Genomic DNA, 10,595 nt, shown 5'->3' on the forward strand with positions numbered 1-10,595 from the left:
CGCACGCACGCACGCACGCACGCACGCACGCACGCACGCACGCACGCACGCGCGCTCTAAACACTGCAGCAGACAAAAAGGTCAAACATGCTTTTGGCAGCTAATTACATCCAAATAATATTCAGAAACTCTTAAATGCTTCCAATTAAGACCACCACTGTTTTCCTTTGTGGGATTTCACAATAAAAGACGACAACAAAGCGACAACAACAACTTGTGTGGTCGTTGATTGGTCAATGGGGAACAGCTGCAGGACAGAGGAACAATAACAATAACAATTTCCCGACACTAAAGCAAGAAAAAAAACCAAACAAAACAGTGTTTAGGCCTTAAACGTATTTAGACCGAAGACCTTTCATCTAAACCCACAAATCCAAATAATCCAAAATTTGATATCCATGTCCTGAATGACCTTAAATGCAAGTCATTTCATTAAAGTCCTTAAATGTAAATTTCTGAAACTCAGGCCTTAAATCCAACAAACCCCAAATCCATTTCTCAAATCCAACACCGTGAATCCAAAGCCTTAAAGCTTGGACCTTGAATCCAAGGTCTTGAAACCAATACCTTTGAGGCAAAAATGTAAAACCAAAGTCCTTAAAACTAAGACCTTAAATACCAGTCTTTAAAACTGCGTCCAAAAATTCAAGACTTTTAATCTAAGACCTTAACCCAATTTCTTAAAACCAGGACTTCAAATCTAAGTCCTCAAAGCACTTAAACCCAAATCCTGAAAAGTCAGACCTTTACTGCACATCCTTAGAATTCAGTTCTCGTATCAAGGTCCTTAGGTTCAGTCTGAAAATCTGAATCCATCGAACAAAGACCTAAAATCCATAAATGAATATCTTAAATGTAAGACCTTAAAACATCCCCCTTGAAGCTGAGTTCACAAACCAAGGATTTTAAATTTAAGGTCTCAAATCAAAATCCTTATTCCAAGTCCTGATGGTAAAGACACTAAATCCATGATTTCAAATCCAGACATTGAAATCCAAGACTTTAAAACTAAAACCTTAAATCCACATCCTCAAAACTAAGATGTTAAATCCAAGAACTAAAACTCAAAATGCAAGGCCCTAAATCCAAGATATTTAATCCAAGACGTTAAAAGGAGGTCCTCAAATCTAAACACTTACATCCAAAACTATAAAACTAAAACCTGACATCCAAAGCCTTCAAAATACCTCAACAAACACAACTTAAATCCAAGTCCTTAAAACTGAGACGTCAAATCCAACTGAGGGTTGAAAATCCTGAAATGCAAAAGTCTTAAAGAAAAGCCCTTCCAACTAAGACTGCGTGAACGTCTATCCTTCAAATAAAATTCAATGAACCAATTCCCGGACACGGCACATTTTAAAAATCAATGTTCAAAAATGTGTTTATTTGACTAACATTTAGCGTTTTATTAAATGCAGGACATCATTTAACCAGATTCAACTCATGAGATAAATGAAAACAAAATCCATGAAAAATAAATAAATAAATAAATAAACAATGCCTTCCAAGATTGGCTGATAAAAATGGCTGAAAAATTCAAGCAAAAAATCAAACTTCTGGCAATGTAAATGCTCAATTGGCCTCATGAAAGAACTGTAGTGATCTGACTTTGGCGGTTTGCAAATACAGTGAATGGAAAAGCAGAAAAGCTTGCGCTTCTTTCTTCTTGACGTATAATACCCACGTGAGGTCAGCCGTACTGTGTACGGCTCGACCTCGACTCTTGGAGGCAGCCAGCAGAGCCTCCCAAATGATGTTCTAACACAACATCAAAACACGACTTTTCTCGACATGACATCTGCTGTGAGTTCAATGCGTCGTCTCTGGTTAGAGAGGCAGCACATGTACTCACCGAGTCCATTTCAGCTTTTTCCTTGTCAATAAATCGCTGGGTCTCACACCCACATCTTTCTATCACGTACGCCGTGGCGTGTACTTATCACGCTGGAACATGCAATTTACTCCCAAGATTCATTTTGCCTCAAGAGGCACTCCGGTTATTTTATTTATTCATTTATTTTACCGAGTGCATTTTAATGGCTTCTTGCGAAAAGAATGGAGAGTTTTATACGGTCTATGATGAATAATCCTGTATTGATGTGCTGCGATGATTGTATATGCTCATTTAGTTTTCTTGTCTGTGGGTGTCATTGATTTATTTATTTTTTTTATATTTTTGAGTGGCTGGCCCACCTTTAATGAATCATATGCAGTGTAAGAATTATTGCTTATGGGCTCAATGATAAAGTAGACAAAATGCGATCATGCAGATATCAATGACAAATGATGTATTGTGTGGAAGTGGGCTACAAAGTAGAAATGTTAAAGCGAATAACAGACAACATGAACAAAAGTATTGGGACCCGAAGTGGTAGGAGAATATGTATCTTAGGAGAACACACTCTTATTTTCATAAGAAGTGTTAAAGGCAATATAAAATACTGTAAATAAAGTTGTTTTTTTTAAATAACTTTAGAAATAATGATATCACAATTTTACAAGGTGGTATTTTTTCAGCATAAAAAGATTTTTCGATTAAAAAAGAAGTCGAAACGCATGGTGGCATTGAGCCTATCAGTGGCAGGGTGGCACTTACTTGAGCACGTGCGTGGAGCCGTTGATGTGTGTGGCGGCGCAGGCCGCGCGCGGGCCCACCAACACGGAGGGTCGGCGGTAGCGCTTGCGCCCGCAGCACAGGATGCTGAGGAAGGCACGGCGGAAGGACTTGTTGAGGAAGGCGTAGAGGATGGGGTTAAGCATGGAGTTGATGTAGCCCAGCCACAAGCAGGCCGCCCACAGCTGGTCGGGCACCGTGTAGCCGATGAAGGGGTCCACCACGTTGGTGATGAAAAAGGGCGCCCAGCAAAGGCAGAAGCAGCCCATGATGACGCACAGCGTCTTGGCCGCCTTGGTCTCCACGCGCATGCGGTGGTTGCGCTGCTGGTCGGCCGAGTCCGATGACGATGAGGCGCCACCCGCCCGCTGCAGTGCGCCGATCTGGAGGGCGTGCGCCCGCGCCGTCACGTAGATCCGCTGGTAGGCCAGCACCATCAGCACCAGCGGGATGTAGAAGGCCACCACTGAGCACGTCACTGCGTAAGGTTGGTTCACCAGGAACACGCACGACGTGGTGTTGCTGCCTTCCGTGTGGCGACGCTCGTCGATCTGCGTGCACGTGGGACACAACGCTTAAGCAGGACTCGATACACTTCGGGAGAAAAAAAAAAGATTGGTAAAGCAGCACATGGTTCATTGTCCTAGAAATGCCTACAAAAAAGTGTACTACACAGTATTTATCTATAATAACAATAGATATTTGTAATATTCGGGGGGCCCCGGTGGTCCAGTGGTTTGACCTCACAGGGCAGAGGTACCAGGTTAATAGCATGTGAAGAATAAAACAGTTTTTGCCACGTTTTTTGTTTTAATTCAATGGGCATTGTGCTGCTCCTGGTGTGTGCACCGTGGCCACCTGGGGGCACTATAATAGAAACATTTGGATATACAAGCAGACGGTCATGACTTCTCAGCGAGTCGCACCATAACTGGTTGTTCCCCGCAGAGAATAAATAATATGCCTGAGAGTGTTGTTATATTGTTGATCGACATGTGTTGCTCCTCTCTTTGTGTTACATCTTTTTAAAAAAAAAAATCAACATTGTTGTTTCATTTCAGTGTACAATGTGCTGCTCCTTCTGCTATGCGCGTCTTGAAAGGTACAGTGGACCCCCCACACACTCGCAGTTTTGCACCAGCATGTTCACTTATTTGTGATTTTTTTTTTTACATTTGAGGGCCGGCCCAGTCCTTATCATTCTGTATATTGTGCATGGAGCCGGTCGAACCGCTTCAGTAAGCCACAGTAATATTAGTTGTCTTTCACAGAGGATAAAAACTACGCTATATCCTTGTGAGTTGGGCAAAGTGATCTGGGTAAAAAGGGTATCATGATATGAGTATTTCATATCAGTCGATTTCTCTCTCTCTCTCTCTATCTCTCTCTCTCTCTCTCACACACACACACACACACACACACACACACACACACACACACACACACACACACACACACACACACACTTCTATCATTTTATATATGTATATTTTTATATTCTCAATAAAACGTCAGTGACAACAAGGCAAACTAACTAAGACCATCTGGATGTGGAATTTCTCCAAAACTGAGTCACTGTCAGCGCTCAGGACTTTTAATTGGACCCTCAGAAAGGAAAGAAGTGACAAATGACACTGAACTACTCTTTGTGTGTGTGTGTGTGTGTGTGTGTGTGTGTGTGTGTGTGTGTGTGTGTGTGTGTGTGTGTGTGTGTGTGTGTGTGTGCGTGTGCGTGTGTCTGGGCAAAATTGGACCACGAGCCAGGACACCAAGTGAGGGTGAGCGAGGTTAAAACAGAGGCTCAGGTCTGACAAGATGACGCCTGCCTTGCATTCCATCGAAGCAATAAATGCCACGAAATACAAAATATCTTCTTTAAAAGGCTTTTTGGAGGCTATTTTGGAACAAAAGGACTCATTGAAGGATTAATGCAATTTGTGTGTTGTTATTAGGCAACAATTCAACATTCAAATTGTTTTGGTAGTTGCCTCGAAGGGTGTCAGTGAGTTCCATAAAAAGCATCTGCGGGCTTCGTCTGTGTTGTCCATATTCGCCTTTCATCGTTTCTTAATTAAAAGCAGTATTTAAGAAAAAAAGAATCCATCTATTTTCCAAGTCACTATTCCTCATATACGAGAATAACATCGTTCATCATCATAAAGTTAGAACAAAACATTTTACGAGTACAACACAGCAATCAGGTGTTTGCTGCCATTTCTATGAACTGAATTCAAATATCAAAGGCTCTTTCCACTCGAAGGGCCTATTTCTAGAAATATTGAGAACAAATCCGTCCACGGTTGTGTTGTTGAGGACTTTCCCTTTGCTGAGATCAGCCTTTGGCTGCCCACAAAAAAAGGTCACTCTATAAAACGTGCAGTTTGACTGTACTGGGGAGGAAAGAGGTCGTATTGTGGTAGGGTGAGAAAACCAATCACTATCTGCTGTGAGCACAGTTTGCCTCACAGACTATGATGTATCATGTTTTCAAGACAAAAAGCTGCAATCGTCATGGGCTTTTCTTTTTCTCCAAGAAAAATAAATTACTTTTTTTAGAGAAAAGCTGGAATCCTGTGATAATTTTTTTTCCTGATTCAAAAAAGTTCAACTGTTGCTCTTCTCGCAAAACTCATAGTGAGAACCCGGATAAATGTCAGACATTTTCCCCAAAAAGGTGCAATTGTATCAAAGTAGAGTCAGACTTTTATTCAAGATAAGCAGTTGCAATGCTAGACATGGACACTTACCACATGGTCGATGCCGATGGTGTTCCATCCTTGCATGATGGGCAGGAAGGAGATGAAGGTGGGGATTACCCAGCATCCGCCAATCATAAGGGCCACGCGCATGGGTGTCATTTTGTTGCGGTACACCAAAGGCTGGCAACAGATCGCGTAGTACCTGCACACATGCACAAACGTATAGTTAAATATAGTTACATTATTTTCAAAAGTGACATGTCACACAGTGTCAGCATTCACGATAAAATGGCTCACATTGTGTTTCCTGTTTATGCCACATGCTTGTTGCTAGGCAGAGTTCAGACTATGAGACACATTGATTTTACAATTGCACTGTTTGAAATATAAACAAGACCTTTGACAAACAATGCTGAATGCGATGGGGAACTGCCCTCACTGTCCCTAAAGCAGACTGAACAGTTGCTTCCATCAAGGATTGTGTTGTCTGACGCACCATCACACCCATTTAACGATTTTCACGTCCATATTTGGACTGAAACCACTTCCTGTTTATGTGTGACAATTGATCAGTATTGAGCGGAAACACAACAACAGCACGGGGTCTGCTCGCTTTCGGGAGCTTAAACCTCGGTACTGTGAAACATATGTGCTAACCAGCTGGCCTGGGTGACGGCCATGCAACGTATCCACAATCTTTATCGATCACATTTCTGAACATAAGCGATTGTTCAGAACCTGAACAAGATTGGCGATCTGATCCTCTCTGTCAACTCCCTGGTACTTTGCATACTCCTCAGCATGTCTAGTTGAGTAATGACATAAGATTACTTGAGCCACGCAATTTTCTCTGCGCATTCAAAACATGGGCACAACAAAAAATATTCAGTCCACTCTTTCTTGAAATTGGCTGTTCTTGTCACCAATCTTTCTCTTCGTGACATTTTTTGAAAATACATGCCAGGGACAGGATGTCTTTTCCTTCTGGTTGCTGTCACTTCAGAATGATATTTTACTGAAAACTGTCGTCCGCCTGAACCACCGTAGCCACAAAGTGACAATAAATGAATAAATAACACGCACGCACGCACGCACGCACGCACGCCACTCACGCACGCACGCACGCACGCACGCACGCACGCACGCGCACACACACACACACACACACACACACACACACACAAAGCAGCCCTCAGGTTGAGAGTTTGAGACCTCTGCCATATGTGGATGACATCCGGAACATGTTTAGACTAGATGGAGATAAAATCTGGATCACATGTAGACTAGATGGAGTTGAAAACGACAATATGTTGATCACATCTGGAACTCATCTAAATCTGGACTACATGTAGATGTAGATCACATCTGGATTACATGTATGCTATTTGAAGACCACATCTGCACCACATGCAGATTGTACAATATCTGGACCACATGTAGACTGAAAGTAGATTGCATCTATCAAACAAAAGCAAAAAAATACATACATAAAGAGACATTTCACACAATTTGGAGATAAATATTTTTCGTTGAGCAGAGATGGTGAATATGTTGCTTAACTGTAATATTCACAGTATACTGTATACGTGCTCATTTTAGTTTATTTTGTGGTATAACAACTGTGTCAACACTATAGATTATAGTAGTAGCGCAACAAAAAATACGGGGAAAAAAACACATTTGGTTTGTTATGACACAATTTATGATATCTGAGCGTGTCACATGTCTTCATTCTGCTCTTTTGTGGCTCAGTATCCGTCTTCATTCATTTTCTCATTCTTCCGTTGCTCTTTTGGGGAAGGAAGGAGACGTTGTGTGGCGCAGCTGTTCACTTCTTCATGCTTTTTTTCTCCGTTTCCCCTCCTGTTGTCTTCTTGCCCTCCCAACGCCTTCGTTGAACAAGAGACGATAAGCCCGCTGCAGGCCAAACGCTCCATTCTTTTGTGTCTGATTATGAAAGCTGCTGTAAATGAGCTGACTGAATGCGTCTCTTCTCGCTTTCCGCGTCTTCATTCAACAATGCGCTCCATATTCTGTGACAGGAAAAACCTGCCAGGAGCGGCCGACTCATATGAAGGTTCAACACACATGGAGACGACACAAAGATCACATCAGGACTCCATATAGACTGGATGTACCGTATTTTCCGCACTATAAGGCGCTTCGGAGTAGAAGGCGCACCTTCAATGAATGGCCTATTTAAAAACTGTTTTCACATATCACATATAATGTGCACCAAATTATAAGGCGCATAGAATAGAAGCTACAATAGTGGCTGTGGTTGCATTATGCAGCCACTAGATGGAGCTACGCTAAAGAGAATAAAATACAATACAATACAGCTTGCTTTATCTATGAAGAGCTTTCACAAGAGCTGTCAACGTGTTGCGATCTAAGTTTGCGTGTGACCACATCTCGACCTGTAGGCTATACGACACTGTAAGTAGATCAACTCGGAATCACATCTACTTTGTATACTACAAGAGGATCAAATCTGAATCACACATAGTCTATCTGTGGCTCGAATTGGGAACACATAAAGACTATTTAAAGATCACATCTTGACCGCATGTAAAGGAGATGTGCATCACACATGGATCATATACAAGTACAGACTGCAGACATACATTATGGACGACATCTCCACTTCTGAAAATCATATCTCAAGCACTTGTAGACGATGGGTTCCATTACCATCTACTGTATGGCGCGTGCAGAAGTGCTGCTGTGTTCCAGATATCCGTGCAGGCACAAGCCTCTCTGTGTCTGTTTGGATTTTTGGCAGGTCCTTCTACGCCAAACTGGGTGTTTCAGCATAACCGGGGTGTGTCCTTCGATATGCGTCCGGCACAAGTGACAGTTTGATGTCGGACAGTCGTCGATGGATTTTCAACAATACAGGGTGTACTCTGAGCTACCGTGTTACTGGATAGGTACTCTCATGCAGTGCCATGAAGCCGGCACACAGGCACTAGCACCAATCATCAGCTAACTTCTTCACACAAAAATTGTTGGGTTCAGGAGACCGCAAAATCACTTTCATGCCACATGTCAGGCTTCAGCAACTTCCCTCCATGCGGACATGTACAATCAGAGTGGAAAGCTGTCTCCAATTGCCCACTTCACAGATCTGTGATCCCCTGGCCCAAGTGGCGGTCTGCTTGGAATTCCTGAAAAACTTACTTTGTGTACTTGAACCTCCTGCATGGACTCCAGCACATCAGTTTCTCCTGCCGCCATGTTATGGACCGTGCACCTCCCGCACACCAATTTTAAAAAGAACGAGAAGAGCTGCTTCTATTGGCAGTGAATCAAGTCGGCTGTGTTCATACCCACAACAGCGTAAAACGCACATTTAAAACACAGCCAAGCTATGTACGTCTCCAAAACCCCTTCCTGCGCAGATTTAGACCACGCACAATGCCAAAGTTGTGCTAGGAATGAAAATAGATCCTAGACCCCGAAAATGTTTTTGACCACATGTAGACAATATGTGAAGCATATCCAGACCATTTTTAGACTGTATGTACTGTAGCTCACATCTGGACCAACCCGAGATGTCATAGGTAGGGAATATCTGGATCACATGTAGACCACAAGTAGCCCAGATAGACTGTTTGTGAACCATGTCTAAGAAATATGTAGATCACATCTGGACCTTTTCGAGACTCTACAAAGATGATGTCTGGATCTCACTCAGATCACAAGTGAAGTGAACCACATGTACAGGAGGCTACAGTACGGCATCGGCATGAAGCATTCAATGACGCTTGTGGTTCACAACAACATGGATACTCACTGAAAGACAAACGACTTTTGTTAATCTTGCCAAGGTGCCCCCAAAATGACTGCGGGCCACTGACAGGATCACTATGCAGCACTAATTACTGTCCTGTACATAGTTAGACCTGAGGGAGGCAGTCCGTGACAGCATCAAACCTTCAAACAAGGTCACTAAAGCCAACTGCAGCAGAGGGTAAAAGTTTGTCCATGCTGAACAGGCACAGCTCCCACCTGACATAATATTGGAGCATAAAGTGAGCAACGCGAGCAGGAGAATCCAAAGTATCTAGTCTACATCTTTATCTCAGTGATTGTTCTTGACAAACAGCGGCAATGTGGTGGTTGTCGCGAACATTACTTTTATTCATTTCACTGTCGGTTATTTCTTGTCATTCTGTTTATTCCTCTCATGTGAGGTGGCAGTTATCATGTGAAACAAATTAAATATAATGAAAGAAATGGCAGTGAGAGGGAAGATGAGGCATGATGTGATGATGATGACTGCAGGGGTCCCACGTGGGCTAATAGAAACCGATTATCTCACAATGAATTGTTAACAGAAGGTCCCGGGGTTGCGGGGGTAGCTGGACAATGTAGACCAGGGTCAAAGCCTCTTATCAGTCCCCATGCCAGAATACCCCCCCCCCCCCCCAGGCACGCATACTCAAACGCAGATGAGGAGTGTTGCATTGTGTTTTCATCATAATTTGGTAAAATCTGACACGGGTGAAGAACAAAGGGCTTTTCGCTCCCTCTGAATTCCATCATTCCGCATGGAGGGAAAAATTCATCCCCAGTGAATGCCCCAACAGACTCTGACAGACATCGCACATGACACGTGCCACAAGAAAGGCCGCCGGACCACGGTTTGCCAGATTGCATGGTGACCCATCTGGACCTCAAATCACCACCAGCATGTATTCAGCCATGTTTTACAGCAATGAAAACTGTTCTTAGGTGTATTGTGGGTCAAAATAGGCGATTAAGAAGTACAAAACTTAATTCAATAAAGTTTAAACATAAATAAAAACAAGAATACATTAATCCACCCATCCATTTTCCAATCCGCTTATCCTCACAACGGTCACGGGCATGCTGAAGCCTATCCCAGCTGCCTTCGGCCAGTAGGGTGACACCCTGAACTGGTTGCCAGACAATCGCAGGACACGCAAACAAACAACCATTTACGCTCACAATCACACCCAGGGACAATTTAGAGTGTTCCATCACTCTTATCATGCGTGTTTTTGGAATGTGGGAAGAAACCAGAGTACCCGGAGAAAACCCACTCAGGCACAGGGAGAACATGCAAACTCCACACAGGAAGGCTGGAGCCGGAATCGAACCCTGCACCTCTGCACTGGTAAGCATATCCGCATGGATGTGCTTACCAGTCAATCAACATACCGCCAAGCAAGAACAAGCAAGATGTCCTGTCTCTCTCTCTCTCTCTCTCTCTCACACACACACACACACACACACACACACACACACAC

General features: G+C 43.1%; 1 protein-coding gene across 4 annotated transcripts in view; it reads right to left on the reverse strand.

The window, feature by feature from the left end:
- The window catches only part of htr4 (5-hydroxytryptamine receptor 4), a 54,595-nt gene that overhangs the window by 7,097 nt on the left and 36,903 nt on the right, over window positions 1-10,595 (reverse strand). For all 4 annotated transcript variants that reach the window (XR_002169934.1, XR_002169933.1, XM_019884081.1 and 1 more), the window contains exons 5-6: window positions 5,365-5,518; window positions 2,600-3,168 (exon numbers count right to left, since the gene is read on the reverse strand). Coding sequence is in view for 2 of the 4 variants with exons in the window: in XM_019884081.1 (XP_019739640.1) it covers window positions 2,600-3,168; window positions 5,365-5,518 (723 nt within the window). In the remaining 2 variants the exon portion in view is untranslated. The remainder of the gene's footprint in view (window positions 1-2,599; window positions 3,169-5,364; window positions 5,519-10,595) is intronic.

The sequence above is a fragment of the Hippocampus comes genome, unplaced genomic scaffold (assembly GCF_001891065.2).
Source record: "Hippocampus comes isolate QL1 unplaced genomic scaffold, H_comes_QL1_v1.1 scaffold156, whole genome shotgun sequence".
NCBI lineage: Eukaryota > Metazoa > Chordata > Actinopteri > Syngnathiformes > Syngnathidae > Hippocampus > Hippocampus comes.